General features: G+C 38.0%; 1 protein-coding gene across 5 annotated transcripts; it reads right to left on the reverse strand.

Annotated features, from left to right (window-relative positions):
- Positions 1-240: 240 nt before the first annotated feature.
- LOC117721368 (uncharacterized) lies at positions 241-17122 on the reverse strand. 5 transcript variants are annotated; one of them, XM_076914535.1, is made up of 8 exons: positions 16905-17122; positions 11918-12202; positions 10687-10808; positions 9512-9679; positions 7931-8098; positions 4930-6126; positions 3501-3544; positions 241-2398 (listed from the first exon to the last, which is right to left on the reverse strand). In XM_076914535.1, the coding sequence occupies exons 2-7, from the start codon at positions 12177-12179 to the stop codon at positions 3524-3526; spliced, it is 1938 nt and encodes a 645-aa protein (XP_076770650.1). In that variant the 5' UTR covers positions 12180-12202; positions 16905-17122; the 3' UTR covers positions 241-2398; positions 3501-3523. The 5 variants fall into 5 exon arrangements, with proteins under 5 accessions (XP_076770650.1, XP_076770651.1, XP_076770649.1 ...); XM_076914536.1 differs by lacking the exon at positions 3501-3544; XM_076914534.1 differs by having other exon boundaries at positions 241-3544.
- Between the last annotated feature and the right edge of the window lie 5461 nt (positions 17123-22583).

Genomic DNA, 22583 nt, shown 5'->3' on the forward strand with positions numbered 1-22583 from the left:
CATTTTCATCCTGTTTTACTCTGTTTTGTGTTGTATTAGCACACTACAGATAGAGTGTTATATAAGGAAAATAAATGCATTACTTACAGTTATGGAAGCCTGGATATCCAAGACCTAGTCTTTGGTATTGGATGAGTTTTTTTCTTTCTTTCTGTATCATTGTTATGGATACAATGGTGGTCAGAGGCTAAGCCAGGGGTGCCCATTTATTCAAAGATGTGGGGTAAAGGCTCACACAGATTTGTATAGAAGCAGTGAAACTTTATTCAAAGCAAAATGACAGTACAGATCAGAAAGCAGTTTTGTGATGAGCAATTGTAGGCCACATAAGTAAAGGTATTCACTGGCTCCAGTTTTTGCTTGGAGTTTCTTTCATAAAGTTCAAGACAAGAAGTTGTTTTGCTGAAGGGATGTAACACAGGTGAGTCTTTATTTCAGCTGATGCGCTTAGATTAGGTGGACATTGAATCTTCATGCATGTCCCTTTCCACAGAGCAGTTTATTTTGATTATGTGCTCATGTATAAATAAGAAGGAGATGGTAAACAGGATATCCATCATCAAAGTTCAGTTTAAAGACACAGTTTGTCTGGACATACATTTATTCAAATCAGTTTAGGCTGGACTAAGCCATCTTTCACGGTATCAAGAAGGTTGTGTGACATATTTGAATATACATAAGATTTTAATGAAGGTATTTCTAAGGACGGTAATCATTTTCAAGGTTCATAGCATATATATTTGCTATCTGATGTATGTGGGTGCCCACATTGCCAATAGGTTTCTGGCGTATTGTTTGCAGACTGTTTTGTGTACACAGTAGATGTTGACAATGATCAGAAGCTGGGAAGTGCATCGTTGTTATTTGACAAGAAGAGTGGAGTGTCAAGGTGCTACACAACAGTGTGTCTGTCCCTCACATGCTGGAAGAGCAAAGCTAAAGCACAAGAAATAATAAAAGAAAAACAAACGAAGTTTCATCCACAAATGCTTTCTTGTGATGTTAATCCATAAATGAGAAGAGACCGTGAATTAAACACATCCTGTTAAGCTCAGATTTCCAGGATCATTAGAATGGGGACTAAGACAAGGATTTATAAGGTGAGAGAGGCACCCAACCTTAGCTCTTGTGTCTTCCTGCCTATATTTCTGCTGTCAAACCCCTATCTATGCTCCTTACCTCCGTTTCACATCATTGCCCTGTGTGACTGTGAATATTGATTGTAAATATCATATTACAGGATCAGGAATCACTTGGCTGAATCCTTTGAGCATGTGCTAGAGGAGGTTTCTAGACTGCATTAAGGAATTTGCAAACACTCATCTTAAGTGTGGGTGGTATCATTGAATAGGTTCATGTCCTTAACTGAAGAAAATAAAGATAGAGGGTGAGGGAGGAAGGAAGGAAGGGAAGAAGGGAGAGGGGAGATATTAACTCTAGAATTTACCTCTCTCTTCCTGCTGCAGGCACATGGGCAGCCACCTGATCCTTCTCCACCATTAAACCATGGGCAAAAATAAACTCATTGTTCTTTCAGTTGCTTTATCAAGTAAGTTTTCATAGTAGTGAGAGAAGTAAGCAGTACTCTAGAAAGACCTCTCTGGGAATACTAATTTCTTAATTCCTTTGATTTATTTTATCATAAGCCTTCTTCATTTTGCTTTAAAGGTTTCCAGTGATTTTATTTCACCCTGGAACTGAAGATGTGATTGATTACTATTGAAAATAGTATGCCCTACTCTAAACGCCTTATTTGGGGATTTTTTTCCCAAATAACTAAACTCTATAATGTACTCACATTACTCAGCATAAAGGGTATGAAGACTTTATCCTGTCCTCAGCATATTAGTTTTGGAAGCTACACTCAAGGCTGAGTTCAACCTTCTTTCCATCTTATTAATACCTTGGTTTTTATGGGCAGAAAACACATAGTCTATTTGTTCCTGACATGCTTTGTCCTTAAACATCACATTTGAAGCCTGTGTTCTCCAGTTTTATCTGAGAATCATTTTATCTTACAGCAATTCCAAAATGGTTAAATGGGTAAAAGATATTGCCAAAGGCATACTGCTTTACAGAAAATGTGGGTTTAAAAAAAAGTTTTAGGTATAAAAATTTACAAATCAACAATTATAGAAGTTATATAGACAGAATATGGAATTTAGATAATAGAAAAATGCATAAAGAATATAAGAAAGCACCATTTCCTAGAATTAAAAGCTGGTTTTTATAGGGCTGGTATTTCAACAGGCCATATGCACATCTATTTTCTGTATTTGAATCTTATCTCCATAAACAGTATCATTAGCATCCAGGTTTTCAGAAGTATGGTTCCAGAGAGGTTCTCATAACTGAATCTGTGGTGAGGGGCTTTTCTTCACCTTCTAGCATTGATGACCTTAAAGAAGAAAACAGTGAAGTTGGATCAGTTGAAATACAGCTCATTTCACTCTTTTCTTACTGACTCCTCACCACAAGTCTCATATGCCCTTTTCTTACTCTGCTCTTAAGTGAATCTCTGTACTTGGAGTCAGTTTTCTTTCCTTGCCTGGGATTGTAAAATTAGCTAGCCACTCCTACTATGTGAGCATAGGTGGAAGATCAGGGTGTGTTACAGAGGGTACAGGAGAAAGGAAAGTGTTACAAGGCCTGAGGTAAGGACTGAGTTGTAGAGTTTCATTGAACAGGGAGGTTGGGAAGAGGGGAAAAAAAAGCTTTGCTGCCATGGGGGAAGGATTGGAATTTTGACTAATGGCTGATGGTTTGGAGAACAATGATAGTGTAAGAGCATTTCTATGTGAATGAAGACACTTATGTTTCTTTTGTTTACATTGTAATAGGTTGTGTGTGTGTGTGTGTGTGTGTGTGTGTGTGTGTATAAAATGAATCCCACACAGATGTGTGTAAGTAAGACAAGGAGGGTGGATTTTAGCAGCTTGTTGTGGATTGCCCTTGTGCTGTTTGTATTTTGATGTTAATTCCACTTCCTCAAGAGGGCTGTCCCAATGAGGAGTGGTTTACTACTCAGATGATTTCTTGTGAACTTTCTCCTCATTTTGACTTGTTAAATAAAGGCCAAATAAACTGCCTGTTATTTGGCAGTGTAAGGGGAAGTTGAGGCTGGAGGTTTTAGAGAGAGAAGAGAGGAGGGAGAGAGGCAGACTAGAAGAAGGAGGAGACAGAGGAAGACAGAAGAAGAGGAGTCAGAAAGAAGATGGAGCAGAACCACGTGGCCTGGAGAATTGGCAATTTGCAAGTGATCTCATAGCTGGGGAATAGTGTCATGGTTTATCTGCCCAATCTAGCTGTGCAGCTTATAAATATTATAACTGAGTGGTGTGGTGTGTTCTTTGCACAGGCTTTTTGGGGTTGGAGATTTATTGCAACACTTTGTCATCTGATTTTCACTGGGCATTCGTGGGAACTTATGATTTCTGTTCATGATTTCCTGTTTTAAGTAAGTTGAGCAAAGAAATTTTACAAATAATGCAATGGTTTACCTTAATCACTGCAAACTCTCCATTCACAAATGTCCCCTTTGTTTCTAAGAAAAGATGAGAAATTTTCAGAGTTGCAATGGCTCTTTCTCTCAGTTTATTTGAGATAACCATTGTTTGGTCAACATTTACATCAGACACACAGGAAGGTTTGTATATCTCCAGGAACCCATTGTACCCAAAATAATCTGATATTGCAATGATCTTTCTTGGGATGAACTTGCTTCTTAGAGCTGTGTCAAAAACCTTCACTCTGAAGAACTCAGTCTCAGTAGCCACTGTGGCATGAAAGATCCTTTTATCTTCTTCAGTGTCATATGTAAATGGTTCTGTTACTTTCAACACCATCACTTATTTGGAACCTTGATGGTGACCTACTTCCTTAGAAGGTTCCTTTGGTACAGTTCCTCTCCTTGGTGTCTACATAAAACACACATTGGATAAAATGATGTTGTTCAGATAGATCATAAGGAACAATCCATTGGATAGAATGGACAGACATAAACAGTGGTTGCCATACTACAACCTAGACACGTATATTTACCTAAATATTTACTTAAAATTTCTGTAAATCATAACCTAGTGATTCCAGTTAACACAAATTATACATGGTAGATAAGAATATTATACTTCTTGGGAATGCATCCCAAGCCATCAATGCTCTAGTTGAGTTTTCTATTTAGGAACATTTTGAAGATTTTAATTTAAAATATTTTCTAAGAAAAAATTGAGCTCTTTTGCAAAAGAGTTAGGTCAGCAGCCACAGGAATATCATCTCAAACATTGCTAAACAACAAGGGTTTAGGCTAGAAACTCTTCTTTTTGCCTAATAACAGGCACTGAAGACAATCCTGGAACTTATACCACCTCCTCAGTATCATACTCCATTTCTGTGTATCAGGAAAGCACTTTAAAACACAGGGAACACTGAGGGACTGAAAGAGGAGGCATGCTGGCAGGTATGGCCAACCTGGGTATCAGCCCATGGAGGTAGCTACAAACTAGCAGCATTCTCTGTGGTCTTACCTAAAAATGTATACAGACTTCACCCTGTGGCTGGCAGGGTTTTACTCTAATTCCTCATCAGTGTGTTCTATCATCAGGAAGTACATTTCTGCTATAATAAGCAGTGGTTCACAATATGAAAATAACACCTTGACACAAAATGCAATGTGTAAAATTAAATCAGGTAGCTCACTAAACTCCTTATGGAATAGGAATGACTGGGTGATCATTGACTTAGATAATAGCTAACAGTAGAGAAGAGTATACAATGTATTTTACAATTGAATTTAGGGAAGAATCGGTAACTATACACAATAAAAATTACTGATTATTTGAATAAAAGATTTTGTGTACATATAGATTAATGAAGAGGCCTTCCAAGTTTGTGCTAATCTCTTATTACATTGTGAGAAGAGAAGGTCATTACCCTGGATGGATTGCTGTGATATGTTGCTGTAGACCCTGGAGTAGCATGGAGAGCCCTGGATGTTGTTGCTGAAGACAACTGTGGTGCCAGGAGACTGCTGGATGCTATTGGTGGAGTTGCATGTGAAGCCAGGAGACTGCTGGATGCTCTCGCTGAAGACATGTGAGCTGCTTGGACTTTCCTGGATGTTTTTACTTTAGGAAGGGGAAGGACCTCCCCAGTAGCAGATGCTGCTCCTTGTGTCAATTGAGTGGTGCACACACTTCTAGACACTGTTGGTAAAGGAGCATGAAGAACCTTGACAGAAATGGATCCTGTTCCTGGATGAATTTGAGTAGTCTGGGCTCTGCTTGTGGCTATTGACATAGGTACCTGAAGAGTTGTAAGACTGCTGGGTATTTTTGATTGAGGTGCCTGAGAATCCTGGAAATAATTAGTTACTATTGGTAAAGGTATTTGAGTGGCCTGGACATTCTTGGATGCTTTTACTGTAGCAGAGGTAGAAGCCTGAATGCTACTGGATGTTGTTGTTTGAGGTGCCTGTGCAATAGAGATGCTGCTGGACAGGGCTGCTAGAGTATGAGGAACCTGAGCATTGCTGGATGCTGAGGCTGGAGGAGGCATCTTTATGGGCTGGGCTTTCTTTGTCAATGTTGCTAAAGGCACTCTAGTAGTTTGGACATTTCTGGATGCTATTGCTTGACTGTGAGGAGCCTGTGCGCTGTGGAATGCTGCTGGTGTAGGAAGGTGAGCGTCCTGGATCTTGCTGGACACTGTTATTGGAGACATCTGAAGAGTACTGGGAGAGCAAAACACTGTTTCTGAAGGCTTACGAGGAACCCCAACATTACTGAATGCTGTTGCTGATGGTACATGAGGAACCTGGGCAGCACTGAACAGTGTAGAAGGCACAGTAGAGTTCAGATGAAGGCTGGAGTCTGAGGCTGGAAACACTGGAAAATTCTGGGAAGGTGATTTTAGAGAGCCTGGGGACATCTTTAAATCTAAGTGAGCTTCTAGAGGCTTTTGAGAAGATTGAAGGCTGTTAGAAGCAATTACTGAAAATCCTTCAAAAGTCAGAACTTCACTTACAGGTGGGAATTTGCTGGTTGTTGGAAAGTCTACATGCTGGTGCTTTTCCTGGGGACCCTCTGTCATTATGATACTATGTTTTTTGATGATCGTGTTTTTCTGTTTCTAAAGGAAAATAGGATGAGATATTTTTTAATCCTGCTTAATGGTTTTTAAGAATCACACGAAATACATCTTTTTTTTTTCCCTTCTGAAAAGAGGACCTTTATTCTGTCAGTTTTCTCCTGGGCTGAAGGAAGTATTTAGCCCACACTTAGGAACTTCTAACACATAGCCTTCTCCCTTCATAATCAATATAACAACTTCTCTTAAAAGCCAGGTATTGGTTTGAGATGAAATACTTGGTTTAAGTATCGTACAAAACTTGCCAGATCTTGCTCAGTCTGGTACGACTTTGTGTTATTTTGTGGGAAACTAAGCTTGTAGTAAAATTAGTTCATTATTTCTGGACTTTTCTTTATTTAGAATTTCTAATCTATCGTTATATATGTTCTCTGCAGCACACAGCGAGCCCAGTCCCCACACTTTCAGATGATGTGGATGAAACTGTGTGACAAGTATATGAAAATAATGACCCACATCATGAATTCTGGTAGATGGAGATGTAGCTCGGTTGACAGAGTGCCAGAGTATGCCAGAAGCCAATTTGGATTCATTCAAACCTCTATTTAGAACTTTAAAATAACCATAATTTCAGTTAAATAAAACTATGTATGTGGGAAACACTTGTATTTGAAGCAACAGATTTAGTTAGGGCCTTCATTATACTTTTCTAATCTTAGAGAAGCAGTATAAAACTTTAATCATTATAAATTTGGCTTTAAAATGAAAGTAAGTTTTTATGCATCTAGGTCCACATAACTGTAATCGCCACTGTTACTGGTTTCTTTGTATGTTTTTGATCCTTCAAAGTGCAAGTTTTTAAAAATGAAACCATTGCTATGAAGCCGATGCCACACAAGCCAAAACTGTCTTTAACTGTAGCCTGTTTTCCTGAACTGCATACATTTTTTCAGTTATACTGCTGTCACCATTTATGAACACAGATAATTAGATGTGCCTAAGGATTTCAATCCATGCTAAATAACAGGGCTCTATCAGTTGAAAGACTTGAACATTGATCACATAGAGTGTTGATAGTACATACAACTGAACCATGTAACAAAATGAGGTCTGTGTAAAGTGCAGCCAGGGTTTCAAAATGCATATCTGATAAATGATGGTATCATTAAATTATTAGGAGAAGTACTTTCACTGCTATAGTCAGTGTAATTATATTAAGACGTCTTTGTGATAGTAACAGTTTCCTTTTGATGAGTAATGACAAGGCGAGTTTGGGCTATGCCTGGGAGAGCTCTGAAGCTGAGTCTTCATTCTGAGTATTTGGCCAGCAGTGGACAGGGATAAAGACTTCCCAAACAGGGAAATATCACATGTCAAAATGCCTTCTGAGTAGAACACAGAATGCCAAAAATAACCTCAGAAGTTTGGTCATCAGCAAAGGGAAAAGGGCTGAGAAGAAATTAGGCAAGGGCAGGTTGATATGTTCTTGTGTCTCTCTTTGTCTGTCTCCCCTATACTTTCTTCTGAACACTAAGCAGAGAGTTGGTTGACAACATTAGAAATCCTTTCATAAGTACTTACCTTTTTTTTTTCATTTTTATTGGATATTTTATTTATTTACATTTCAAATTTTATTCCCTTTCCTAGGTTCCCCTCCACCAAAATATTTACCTTTTCAATACCAACTGAGGCTGTGTTATGTGACCAGATAACTTAATGTGTTATTTAATAAAATGAGGAAAGAAAATTTTGCAGTAGGGTATTAGTGAGAAGTTTTTCCAAGATTGTGGGGAGCCCAGTGATATGCTTTGGGAATGAGCAAGTGTTGGGAATAGGAACACGGTACCTTATGTGAGGAACTGCTGGGTGGTGTTGGTGGAGGTTTAAGAGGAGTCTGGAGACAATCTTCATCTTTTTTCATATTGATTCCTGAAGGTCCTGGAAGCTGAGTCTGTTCCTGGGTAAGCTTCTTTTTCTTTCCACCTTCAGCTTTTGAGATTTGTTTTCTCTTTTTCTGAAAGAGCAACATTGCCTTTTTCTCTAGATTTTCACGTTAGAAATTGAATCCTGAGCCTTGTACACAGTAAGTTATACTTTTTCTATAGTTTTAGATTGAGCCCTCAGAAATGTCTTTAAAGTTAAATGAAGCACAATATTTTCAAGACCTTAAGAATCTTTGCTTTTATGACTGAATTCTAATTATATTTGTTTCACTGTGCGCACACCTCAGTCTTAACAGATGAATTGCATTGTGTAGTGGTTTGAATAAGAATGGCTCCTACAAATTCATAGATTTGAATGGTCATCACTATTTATGAAACATGAAAATAAGTTAAAAGACAAATCGGTCCACATAACTTCAATGACCACGTTTACTGGTTTCTTTATATGTTTTTGATCCTTTAAGGTACACGTTTTCTAAAATGCAACCATTGCTATGAGGCCGATGCCACTGAGCCAAAACTGTCATCAACTGTAGACAATTTTCCTGGATTGTATACATTTCGAATTATATTGCTGTCACCATTTATGAACACAGATAATTAGATGTAACTAAAGATTTCAACCCAAGCTAAATAACAGGACTGTCAGTTGAAAGGATTGACTGTTGATCTCATAGAGTGTTCAATATAATTGTTCCATGTAACAAAATTAAGTCTGTTTAATTGTAGCCATGGTCTTAAAATATACATCTGATAAATGATGATATCATTAAATACTATATTATTATGAGAAGTACTTTCACTGATATAGTCATTGTAATTATATTAAGAAGTCTTTGGGACAGTAACAGGAAGCTGTTACCTTTGAAGAGGAATGGCAGGGAGAGTTTGCGATATGCCTGGGAGAGATCTGAAGCTGATTCTCAGCAAATGTGACTATTACAGCTATAGAGCATTTGGTCAGTAGTGGACACGGATAAAGACTTCCCAAACAGGGAAATATCACATGTCAAAATGCCTTCTGAGTAGAACACAGAATGCCAAAAATAACCTCAGAAGTTTGGTCACCAGCAAAGGGAAAAGGGCTGAGAAGAAATTAGGCAAGGGCAGGTTGATATGTTCTTGTGTCTCTCTCTGTCTGTCTCCCCTATACTTTCTTCTGAACACTAAGCAGAGAGTTGGTTGACAACATTAGAAATTCTTTCATAAGTACTTACCTTTTCTTTTTTTCATTTTTATTGGATATTTTATTTATTTGCATTTCAAATTTTATTCCCTTTCCTAGGTTCCCCTCCACCAAAATATTTACCTTTTCAATACCAACTGAGGCTGTGTTATGTGACCAGATAACTTAATGTGTTATTTAATAAAATGAGGAAAGAAAATTTTGCAGTAGGGTATTAGTGAGAAGTTTTTTCAGGATTGTGGGGAGCCCAGTGATATGCTTTGGGAATGGGCAAGTGTTGGGAATAGGAACGCAGTACCTTATGTGAGAAACTGCTGGGTGGTGTTGGTGGAGGTTTAAGAGGAGTCTGGAGACAATCTTCATCTTTTTTCATATTGGTTCCTGAAGGTCCTGGAAGCTGAGTCTGTTCCTGGGTAAGCTTCTTTTTCTTTCCACCTTCAGCTTTTGAGATTTGTTTTTTCTTTTTCTGAAAGAGCAACATTGCCTTTCTCTCCAGATTTTCATGTGTTAGAAATTGAATCCTGAGCCTTGTACACAGTAAGTTATGCTTTTCTATAGTTTTAGATTGAGCCCTCAGAAATGTCTTTAAAGTTAAATGAAGCACAATATTTTCAAGACCTTAAGAATCTTTGCTTTTATGACTGAACTCTAATTATATTTGTTTTACTGTGCGCACACCTCAATCTTAACAGCTGAATTTTATTGTGTGGTGGTTTGAATAAGAATGGCTCCTACAAATTCATAGATTTGAATGATTGTTGAAGAGGGAATGGCACTCTTACAAAGTGTGGTCTGGTTGAATTGTTGTGCTTTTATGGAAGTGTGTTGGAGTGGGAGGGGGTTGTTGAGGTTCCAGATGCTCAAGCCAAGCTCAGTGTTACTCATAGTTCCTGCTGCCTGTGAATATACAGAACTCTGATCTCCTTTCTAGCACTATGCCTGCATTTTGCCACACTTCCCACCATGACAGTAATGGACTAAACCTCTGAATTTAAGTTAGCCCCAGTGAAATGTGTTGTCTTATAAGAGTTGACCTACTCATGGTGTCTCTTCACAACAATAGAAAACCTAACCAAGAGATATAGGATTGTTTCATAGAGTAATAGAAAGATTGCATTAATGTCACTCTACTTATTCCCCCTGGTGACAGAAGAACATCAGGTGTAGAATCACAAAGTCCATATTTAGGTTTCATCATTTCAGAAGCCACATACCAAAGCAGATGCTTTTCAATAAGTGTCTTTGAAAAGCTGTGTAGTGCTTTTGTGTCAGCATCTTTGAGGCTTATACTGCACAAGTTAGACCACACAAAAAATGTGAAACCACATGAGTGATAGGTCACTATAAGAGTATTGACTTAGAATTCTGTTCTCACTAGGGCCTCAGATTAGATAGAGCACTAAATCTTCCTAAAGAATTAACAAAGAGAAAAACATGAGAAGAAACTTCTTGGTGGGAGATTAGCCACCTTACCTTTGAGAAGAGTTTACTCTTGTTTGATTCATTACTGATGAAAAAAGATTCAGAAGTACTGAGTTCATCTTGCTTTCTCTTTTTCACTGCCATTTTGCCTTTTCCTTTCTTTTTCTTTTGAACTGTAGGGGTAAAGAAAACACATGCAAACCCAGGGAAATGTTTATAACTGCTGAAATTCATTCAGAATTACTTATTTTCTTTCTTTTCCTACAATAAAATGAAATTGATATTCCATTCCATGTTTATTAATGATTTTACAAAAAGTCAATGATTTCAAGAAATATTTGGCCTCTTCCTATATCTGTGTGTTTACTCTCTTCTGCTGCATGACCTCTTCCTGGCCAGAGGGCAGTTTGGAGTACTAAGTCAGGTACAGACTGAGCCCCAGGGGAGCCTTTGCTCTTCTGAGGTATAGCAGACATAGCCTATTTATCCTGGGAACTTCTGTTTATTTCAATCCAACCATGTTCCAACCTTCTTATACCACAGACTGATTTTAAGAATCTGAATTTTTTTTATGATAATAACAGTAACCTTTTAAGGAAGATCATTCAAAAAACCATAGGAAAAAAAGAAAGAAATTATGAGTTGATATTTGATGTATCAAAGTAGTGACATTGGATTTGTATTTCTTATGTATTGGGAATAATTTTTTTGAGCAACTTGAGGTGTTCTGCAGGTCTTTCTGTCTGAGCATCCTTATGCTAACTGATAAAGTCCAGAGTTGTATACCAGCATAACAATTATATTTTAAACCCAGTTACATTATAAAGAGAAACTTTTTCACTAACATCTAACTCAACATCTCTAACATGCAGGCTTCTACTTAAATATTAGGTCATATTTCTTATCAGAAAAGATATTAATGAAGAGGTAAGATTGTTAGTTGAGTATTAAATTTATTTTATGTAAAAGACTTTTTCAATTTTTCTTATGTTCTAGTTTTCTACCATGTTCTAATCTATCTCAACAGCTGCTTTTTTACTTTATTCGCCTCCAAAACAAAGGATACCTATCCAGAAGTACATTAAATTTCTTTGTAAAAACAGATTTCTCAAAATCAGGAAATTTGGATATCAAAATTTGTAGATATTCCAAATATTTTACCCCCTTATAGTTCCCAAGGTACCCAATGTAAATGGGACAGATTTGTGGTCACTGCAAGGAGATAGCAAGTTTGAGGAGTGTGGAGAAAAAGTGGGGGCTCACACACTATGCTCCCTGTTACCTTTTGCCTTCTCTTTTTTAAGATTTTTAGCGAGGTCTTTAAGCTCTTCTATAAGCTCGCACACTTTTATCAGTTTGTCTAGTCCAGCTTCTTTTGGGAACTTGTCCTCCATCAGGTCAGCCAGCTGAATCTTGTCATATTCATCTTGCATTTGTTTAGTTAGCTTTAGTTCTTTTCTTAGTAAGGACTTGATTTTCCTAAACTGATATTCCTCCATTCTCTCTAATCCTTTTAGAAGAACAATATTCTTGTATTCATTCATTATCTCTCAAATTATAGATGAGCCTAAAAAAAAAAGACACAAGATTACAAACATATACAGACATTTTCAAGACAGGATATTCTGATGTGAGTGAATGACCATTAATAGTGTCTATAATTGTGTGTGATAAAGAGAGTTAAATATAAGGTGCACCACTGTACAAAATGTATGTAGAACTTCTGTATTACTAAACAAGTCTAGTAAAAATTTCCCCATTAACCATTAAGTGACTTCGGTCACTGGCAGTTGTGGTGGGAGAAAGGTGTTGAATCAGTAATTGCTATAGTGTTTAAAGTACAGGTTACGAGTGGTAAAATACTTTGCTCATTCTTTCATGAACCTGGATGAACAGTGGCCGAAGTTGCTTGGTCCATGCTAAGGCACTGACCCTTGTCTACTAGGCATTTTGCCAAACAGCTCTCATTAGACTTCTGTCTCTCCTGAACTTGTATTGTGCTCACTGAATCTTTTCTGCTCATATTACTGACAATCTCCCAGTCATCTACATACTTTTCAGAGTCACACTGTAAAATTCATTCGATGAAATTATGTCAATAGTTTCTCAATTTCATCCTTTTCAAGCTTGCCTTATAGATTCTTACTCATTTATAGACACTATTTTCTACCTACAAGTCATCCTTAAATTCTCTCAAAAATTTTAAGTTTTCTAATTTATTAAAAACATTCCTCCTTCCTAAAATATACTGGAATTCCTTGAATAATCTGTGTTTATATTTATTTTTATTCCTGGAATCATATATTTAAATATATAGAGCATTCTTTCCTCTATCAATATTTATGGTGTAGCTAAATTTCTTTTTATTGCTTGAAAAGCTATTCTCACATTTCTTTCTCTTTTTACTTTCATAAACATTGAAAACCTAAGAGCTAAATGTGGTGGAGAATGGGAGGGCAGGATAGTGGTAGGAATGGAGGGAGGAGTAACTAACACTAATTACATTTTTTAAAAATTCATATGAAACTCTACTACTGTAGAAGATTCCTTATATATTTATATATACATGTGCATATATACGTATGTGTATATATACATATGTGTATATATGCACATGTATATATAGAGATATACACACATATATACACATACACACATATATGATATTCTGATCGATATATATATATGTATATGTATATGTATATGTATATGTATATGTATATGTATATGTATATGTATATGTATATGTATATCTATATCTATATCTATATCTATATCTATATCTATATCTATATATCTCAGAAGCCATGCTGTAACCCCTGGGAACAGTGCATGAGTGTTTGTGACTAGAGCTTCTTATGGCAAGGCCTGTAATGATTCTATCCCTTTGGAAATAAAACTGTGGGCTACTGCTCCAATCCTAGGGTGTGCATATGTTTCAGTACCTCCTGGATTTGGCTATATGGTAGTTTTTAGTTTCACTTTGTTACTCATGGTTACAGCTGAATTTATGATCAACCTGGAATGTTTTCTTGAAACAAAATACTGGTTCTTCTGGCTATCCCTGGCTGCCTCTATAGTCATCCTGAGCAAGCATAAGGAATCCATTAAAGTTAATGATTCTGGCTTACTGAACTGTTTACAAAAGATATAACTATATTCCAAGAACTTAGGAGACAGTTTCTTTAGAAAATGACAGTAAGAACTTATAGAACAAATAAGAAAGAAATAAAGGACATAAAAGGTCAAACTTTCCCCCAATGCCAGAAAATCAACAAAGGAATCTAAGTCTCCCATTTCCTTGCAGGTAAAAGTACATTTAGAAACTGTCAGAAAGAATAGAAATTTCTTTTCAAGAGTTAAGTGCTAGGTATTAATCACTATTATTCTGAGAATGTATCAAGAATAGGACCACAAGTATTTCACACAAAAATAATATGTTGGCCATAGAAATTAAATTTATACCTATATCTATATAGATTACACTGTATAGATGTTACAGTTAATTTTTAATAAATTGGGCTACACAGGCTGACCAGCTAAGTGGCAGCGGCTCTGCCTAGCTCAGGCTGCCATGCTCTATGGCCTGAAGTCAAGCGCTCCACAGCTGGAAGCAGACAGCCAGAAACACTGGCCCTGGCACCCATCAGACGTCAGCGTGGGAGATGGTTCTGCCAATCTTCCACGATGTCTCCACAAGGCTGGGCTGAGCCCAGACCATCCTGCCATCCACGCGGTATCCGGTAGAAATGAGACTCTAATGTTAGATTATCCAAAGGCTTTATAAGTTTGATAATGCTCAATTAAGAAGATGCCCACACAATTAGAAGTGTTAACCAATTAACTAACCTAGATATACATTGTTATGCAAGACTACTCTCGCTACATGCTTTGTCATCCATGGCCCCCACATCTCTGCCCCTCAGCTCCTCCTCCTCCTTCTCCTCTTCCTCTCCTTACTCCTCCCACCCTAGCTCCTCCCAATTTGCAGGGAAAATTTCCTGCTACATATAGATATCGATGGATATATAATGTGTCCCCCAAAATCTTATAAGCTATGCTAATGCTCTTGGTATCTTTCCATAACTTGATATAGACACCACATCCTTGAGTCATAGAATAGGGGAAATCAGCTTATACTGACCCAGAAGCTACATTCTTACTATGTACACTATATTACGCACACTATGCAGAGTAAATCAACCACCAATCTTACCCTTCTGCTCAGAAATACTTTAAAAAGAGAGTGAAGAAAAATTCTAATAGGCAGGGTGGCAGATGACTATAGGGACAGTGTTTGTCAAACTCAGATGGTAACTCGCACATAGGAACTGAAAACAGTTGTGAAGCATCATGAGACTTGTCCAGGTTTATGCCAGACAAAATCACAGCATGCAGTGAAGAGGGGAGGGGGCTTTGGACACAAAGTCCCACAAGCAGCTAAGGAAGTTTTGACACTTGATAGCTGTTGAGAAAGGGAGAACCATTTTTATTAAAGATGTGGCCCCTGATTGAACAGAAACTGTCCTTAATGGCTTAAAAATAAAAGGAGATACAAAGTTGGGTGGGTAGGAAAGGCAGAATGTATCTGGAAGGGGTTATGGAAGGGGATGGAGAGTGAATATGAGCCAAATACACTGTATGAACTTCTCAAAGAACTATAAAACAACAGAGAAAGAAAGAAAATATGGTTCTTTTATAATAAAAAAAATGCAAACTTGATTAGGTGCACCTATGCTTTAAAATGAAAACTTGATCAGAAAAAAAAAAGCAAAAAAGGAAGTACATCAACATGGTTGAGGGACAGACAGAAGAGAACATAAAAGACATCCTGAGTGAAGTAACAGTAGCAGAAGCAGAACAGAACCCTGCTGATGAGCAGCCTACATGGAGGACCTAACCAGTCCAATGACGATGTCTGCCAAAAGTTATTTAAGAAATGTACCTATAGGTTGCTAATAAAACATTCCCCAACGGTGGAAAAAGTCAAAATCAATTAGAAACTCAAGAACTTCCTATTTATCTACAGTAGCAGAGCTTTAATTGAACTGAAGGCAAAACTGTTATTAAATACCACGGAATGATAAACCTTCCCATCCTAGAGGAAGATAATAGTTTTAACTATGCATTTATCCAGCAATAATAGTGCATGTTCTCTGTTATTATTTTGTTCCTTCACAGCTCTTTTAAATCATGGGATACATCTTGTGTACACACAAGTACACATCTTCATGCACACACATATACATCATATGCCTCCAATATCTGTGAGACCACACATATCTGTAAATTTGAAAAAACTGAAAAGCAGAACCCACAGTTTTATAGTTAATATAACAGTGTATCCATTTCTAAGTTAGTAATGTAAAAACATCTGTAAAAATCTAGAAAGTTTGAGCAATATAATTGATAAACTTAGCAGATTGGCCTAATTCAGGTACAACTCTCAAATTGACATTTAAATTACAAAGTTCGACTACACATGGAGTCCTATGCCAGGGGACATGGAAAGCCTTTAAAATATCCTAAAAGCAGACAAAGTAGACAAGAGAAGTGTGTTTCTTTTTAACTTTATATTCTCTATAACTTATGACAATAAAATAAAAACAAAAATAAATAAAATATAACCTATCACAAAGAATAACTTTCAGGATGACAGAAAGTTTCTCCCAGTGACTAAATACTATTCTTACTTCCTTTTCTGAAGGAGAGAGAAAGAAAGCGTTACATTTGTATACTGAAACAGGAAGTATTTGAATAACTGTATTTGTGAATCTTAGGAAAATTCTATTGCACATGTTCACTGGTTCTCATGCTGTCTAATACTAAGATAATGCCAGATAATGAAGATTCATGACCAGATGCATTTTTCACTGAGTATTATATCAGGGTAACTTTTCATATCACTAACCTCTCCCTTACTCAGTCACTCACCCCAGCCACCAATTTCCTGTGCACCCTCCAGCACAAGCTACTGAAGCCTTCTTGTTTTCCATTTATTGATGCTTATACTTAGGAAGCTAATTTTATAATCTGCACTAATCAAAATTCATGTTTTCTTACCTCAAGCCCCAGAGATAGAGAAAGAAAGATGTTGACATCTTCCTGAATGTGGTATCAGAACCCAGCTGCAGCAGGCTCATTGCCCTGCTGCAGCTGAATCATTTGTGCTTGCCCCACCTGCCACTGGGAAGAACCAAGCTGATCCCCTATGTTCTTGTGGGTTTCCTGGAGCTATCTTTTCTTTATACAACAGGGGAAAGACTTACCTCCCCGGAAATTTCTAAGCAATGTCCAGGTTATAAATCTTCAGCAAGGCAGGAAATGGGGCTTGTCTGTTTTGAGTAGGAAGAGAAATGGCTCAAAAAAGTACACAGGAACAGGTTGCAGTTTCATTAAATGATGAGAAAATAATGTTATTTACAAAATAACAGTGGGGACAAGAGAACTGGTTAAAGTAAGTTCCTAGCTTGAGCAGGGCTAGATGCCTTACAGTGTGCTTTCTTCCTGGGGACTTCTGATGAGATAGGGCTCCTCCCAGCAAGCTGCATAGCTTTCGATTTCCCCAGCTCGTAAAATACACTTTATTTCCTGTTATTAAAGTAGTTTCCAGAAAGAAGCATACACACCCGTGCGACACACCCACACATACACACACACACACACACACACACACACACACACACACACACACACACACGAGAGAGAGAGAGAGAGAGAGAGAGAGAGAGAGAGAGAGAGAGAGAGTGAGCGCGAGTGAGGGGGAGGGGGAGGGGGGGGGGGGGGGGGGGGAGGGGGGAGAGGGGAGAGGGGACAGGGGAGAGGGGACAGGGGAGAGGGGAGAGGGGAGAGGGGAGAGGGGAGAGGGGAGAGGGGGAGGGGGAGGGAGAGAGAGAGGAGAGGGAGAGGGAGAGGAAGAGGGAGAGGGAGAGGGAGAGAGAGAGAGAGAGAGAGAAGCTTTGCCTAACTCAGTTATTTTCCTTACAAATATAAATAAGTACAAATTCCAACACCAAGGGTTTCATATCCAACAGACTTTCAGGTAATTCACTAGGAATCTTTCTTCTCATCTGAATGAAGAGGAATCACAAAGAGATACAAGGGAGTCACTCAGGTCTCTCCCCTGTTTGCTTGTTAGGAATGAAAGTGGTCAGAGGGGAGCTTGAGCTTGTCAGAGTCTGTTGTCCCTTGGATTTAATGAAGCCTATTAGCTTAGCTGTAACACTTTTGCTTCATGCCTGCCAGCTTGCTTGATACAAAAGCAGCTTGACTGTAGACACAGAAAAAATAGTATGGCTGAAAGAAAGGTCAAGTTTACCATATTTTGAGGCTTACATCATCATCACCACCATCACCATCTCCATCATCATCATCATCATCATCATCATCATCATCATCATCATCAGAAATGCCCCATCCATAGCTGTCACTCAGAGCAAAGAAAGATAGAGAGCAGCTCAGAAAAAAAAAAAGACTTGGAAAAAGGTTATCCAACCTGCAGCTTTCCCCTTGTTTGCTTATGAGTTCACTGTGATTTTCTGGCTATATAAACTGACCCTGGAAAACAGCTCCTGAATCTGAGCTAAGCCCCTGACCAATCAGTCTTGAGGTGCGTGTTCAATAAATCAGTCCTGTTTAACTGAGATCAGTGTCTGAGTGTTTTGTGCTGTGATTACCAGACCTCAACAGTACTTGCTTGAACATTTCCTGAACAGGGAAATATTTGTGATGAATCACTTTGGGTTTAAGCACTTTTCAAGTCATTCGCTGATTTATTAATGATTCCCAGGTCATATCTTCCCAGAGCATAGTGTTATAAGAAACATATAACTGCAACTTCAGCTAAATAAAAAGTAATTGGGCAGTAACTGCCCTCTGTATTATAGCTTAACTGGGCTCTTTAAGTGATTAAGAAAATGACCCCTTAGGCATTCTTAATGGGAAAGCACAGCAGATTGTGGGCTCTATAGTACCAGCAGACGAAGCCTTGGAAACTTGTAGAGAAGCTCTGAATGGTAGCTTCCAAGTTTAAACAATGATTGTCTGTTTTTTTGTTTGTTTGTTTGTTTTGGTTTTTTTTGTCCTTTGTAGAATAGGAGATGGTGTTTGTACTATTGTTATACTGAGATACTGGAAAATAACACCAACTACCGGATGCTTGGTTGGGAGCTTTAAAGCCAATATACTGACAGCACCATGTCATGGATGCCACGGATGCCACGGGTGCCACGGGTGCCACGGGTGCCACGGGTGCCACGGGTGCCACGGGTGCCACGGGTGCCATCACTCATCTGACAGGGTCCATTTGTCTGGATAGAAATCATAAGTGTTTGTTTTCCAAGTTCTGGTGTTTGGCAGCTCTTGTATCTTTTTATTTGACAGTCCATGAGATTGGGAAGCATTTTGTCTTCTGTTAACTTCAAATTCTTTTATTGTTTTAAAGATTTCATTGTGCAAATCTTTCCTTGGTTACTTTCATTCCAAGATATTGTATATTTTTAGGCTTTTAAAAATTAGGTTGTTTACTTACTTTCATTCTTAACATGTTTGTCATTTTTACATAGAAAATCTACTGATTTTTGTGTGTTAATTTTGTATCCTATTTGCTGAAAATGTTTATCAGCTATGAGAAATTTCTGGTGACGTCTTTAGGGCCTTTTATAGAGAGAATCATATTGTCTGAAAATAACGATAGTTTGAATTTTTTTAATTGAAACTAGTTCTTTTCATTAATTTTATTTTGTTTTAAGACCAGTAGTATTTGGTTTTATTCTAGGTTCCTGGACTATCTAGTCTGTGGTTCTTTGTCACTGAAGCAGTATTCCAGCTCATGGAGTGGGTCTTAATTAAATCCAGATATTGGTTGTATGTTCCACAAGCTGTGTACCACTATTGCCTTGTCATATCTGAAGGCTGGACACAACTGCAGACCGAAGGGTTTGTGGATGTTTTGGTGTTTATATTTTCCTTTTGGTAGTGTGCAGAGTGATTTCCTGTGAGAAAGATGCTGGAATGTAGTGGTAGAATCTTTATGTAGGCATCAGATCAACTTTTCCATGCACAATTCATTGTGTAGGTATTGCCTTCAACAGTGGGGCCTTGTTGTCAGTTTATGAAGAGCAACAATCCTGGCAACAGCCTGGGTTGTTTGGAAATTCTCATGGGACCCCTTTGGCTGACAACTCAATTAGATGTAACCAAGAGTCCACACTGGAAGCTTCATTTGGTGACAAGATATGGTTAGTTGGGACTCTGCCTCCCCCATCATTTGGTTATTTTATTTAGACCACATTCATTTATATTTTAGAAAATGTCTACCATATTAGGTCTTCATATGATAGCATACACAGAGCCTGCACAGGTCCTCACCAGGTCTTTTACATAGATATTATGGCTTCCAGCTTAGTGCTCTTATAGAATTCCTGAATTCTTGAGCTTTTGCTTGGGTTCTGTGAATTTTTGTGCCTTCTCATGGGCTCTTTTCATTTTGTTGATTTGTCTCGTTCACTTCAATGTGATAAATTTTATCTTATTATATTTTATTTTGTTATATTTTTAATAATAATGAAAAGAGGTGAGATGGATTTTTTCATACAACATATTCTGATAGTTTCCCCTACCCTTTCTCCATTAATTCTCCCCATGCATTCAAATTATTCTGCTTTCTATCTCTAGTGAGAAGACAACCAGGCATTTAAGGAATGATGATAAAATGCAATGCAATACAATAAATAAATAAATAAATAAAAACCAACCAGGTTGGATTATGACAAAACAATCAAACAAGAAAAAAGCCAAAGGGTGAACACACACACATACACACACACACATTGACACTGAGACAGACATGTTCTTGCACATAGGAATCCCATTAAAACACCAAACAGAAGCCATGATATATAACAAAAGGACCTGTAAAACAAAAAATAAATCCCTGAATTATGAGACAAAACCCTCTAAAGATGCTGTTGATTGTGTTTTGCATTGACCATCTACTGCTGGACCAATTACACTTAAGAATGGCTTTTCTCCCTTGGAAAAATCTAGTCTTTTATTTGTTATCAACTGCAGATTGCATCCAGGTTAGGGCTGGGAGCTCGTGTCCACTTCTCCTTTCAGCCCTATGACCCCATTTGGTCTAGACCCATCCAGGCTGTGTGTCTGCTGCCACAGCCTCTGTGATTATGAGTGACAACCCTGTTGTGTCTAGAAGATCTTGTTTTCTTGGTGTCCTTCATCACATCTGGCTCTTCTATTCCTTCCACCTCCTGTTCTGGAGATTCCCTAATCCCTGAGGGGAAAGATTTGATGGAGACAATCCATTTAGGGCTGAGAGTTCCAAAGCCTTCACTCTCTGCATATTGTCTGGTTGTGGGCTACTGTATTTGTTGCTATTAGTTTCAGGGGAAGCTTTTCTGATGATGGCTGAATAAGGAACTGATCTATGAGTATTGTAGAATGTCATTGGGAATCATTTTATTGCTACTTGCTGTTAGCAAAAAACGTACCATTTGGTTTTCTTCTAGGTTCTTGGCCTATCTTGTCTCTGGTTCTTGGCCACCAATGCAGCATTGAATATAAGTTACACCTTATGAAGTGGATCTTAACTCAAATAAGATATTGCTTGGTTACTTCTACAGGTTTGATGCCACTGCTGCAGGAGTGTATTTTTTTTCTTTTTTTTATTAGACATTTTATTTACAGTTCAGATGGCATCCCCTATCCCCATTCCCCCCCACCCTCCTTAGGAAACCCCTATCCCATGCCCTCTTTTCCTTTTTGCATTTATACATTTTTTTAAAAAAATGTTAATCATAGGCTTTATAAGTTTGGAATTGTTCAATCAGAGGTGTAACCCACTGACCGACCTAGATATAACAACTATCTTTGACTGGTGGAGATACATGAATATCTGCCTCCCTGTCTCCCCCCTCTTTCTCTCTTTCATCACCTAGCTTCTCCTCTCCTTCTTCTTCTCCTCTTCTTACTCCTTTTCCTCCTCTCAGTACTCCTCCTACCTTAGCTCCTCCTACACATCACCCTTTCTGTTAAAATGAAACTTTTCTCTCAAAATACAATTAGAGCATAATTATGCCAATTTGTACCAGTGAGGTACAGGATAGTCCTAATACCCAGTCCATCCTTTTGTTGACTAACCAGCTCCTCTGTCATCTATTCTAACTAAAACATTTAGTTCTGAACCTGGCTTTAGGATGAATGTCAGCTGACGACCATCCACTCAAATCTTTTCTCTTAAGGTCAATAGCTATATGTTTTCAACCCCATCAGAAATCCAGAATGACTGAGTTAACTATAATTGTGGGACGCACAAATCATAGTTTCTAAAACTTTAAAAGCCAATTTATAGAGACCTCTGACCACCTGGACACTCGCTCTACTTCAAAACGTTGGAGCATCTGTTCTTCTGCCTTCTGGCCCAGGATCTTCTGACAGACCTTAGTGCTGCAGAATTATTAAGGGCTGATTACTCTGTCTAGGCAGATATAATCAGTCGACTATTCTGCAAGTGTGTCCTTTTCTGGACAGTAATTTGTCTGTAGAAGGAAAGTGGCAATTCTTGCCTAGTGGCTGTCTCACCACAACTGGAGTAACTCCAAGGATGCTCAATTTCTTCTTAGAATTTAACATAGGAAGCTGTCCGGAGCAGACAGGTCTCTAATGAAAATGAACATTAATACTGAAATGTTTGTCATGTCAATTCTAAGGATTTCTGATGTTTTGAAAACCAGCTATCCATGTAAGGTAATCTGGACTGTTGTCTGTTAACTCCACTCAGCTATTTCTAAATAAAACATAGAGAACACCCTTATAATAAACTCCAAGTCATGAATTTGCTATAGTTCTTTAACTCACAGGCTGACCATCTCAAATCAGTTAAAAAAAGTTAAAGAAGGACTGGGTCTAAGCTTTGTATTCCTAAATGTGTT

The sequence above is a fragment of the Arvicanthis niloticus genome, chromosome 16 (assembly GCF_011762505.2).
Source record: "Arvicanthis niloticus isolate mArvNil1 chromosome 16, mArvNil1.pat.X, whole genome shotgun sequence".
Lineage (NCBI taxonomy): Eukaryota > Metazoa > Chordata > Mammalia > Rodentia > Muridae > Arvicanthis > Arvicanthis niloticus.

Coding starts and splice junctions, on each gene's coding strand:
- LOC117721368 (XM_034519942.2), bottom strand. CDS start 12,179: ATGAATGAATACAAGAATATTGTTCTTCTAAAAGGATTAGAGAGAATG. Junction 10,809..11,917: donor TAAAAAAGAGAAGGCAAAAG/GTAACAGGGAGC, acceptor TTACCCCTACAG/TTCAAAAGAAAAAGAAAGGA. Junction 6,127..7,930: donor CCAGCAGTTCCTCACATAAG/GTACCGTGTTCC, acceptor ATTTTCCTTTAG/AAACAGAAAAACACGATCAT.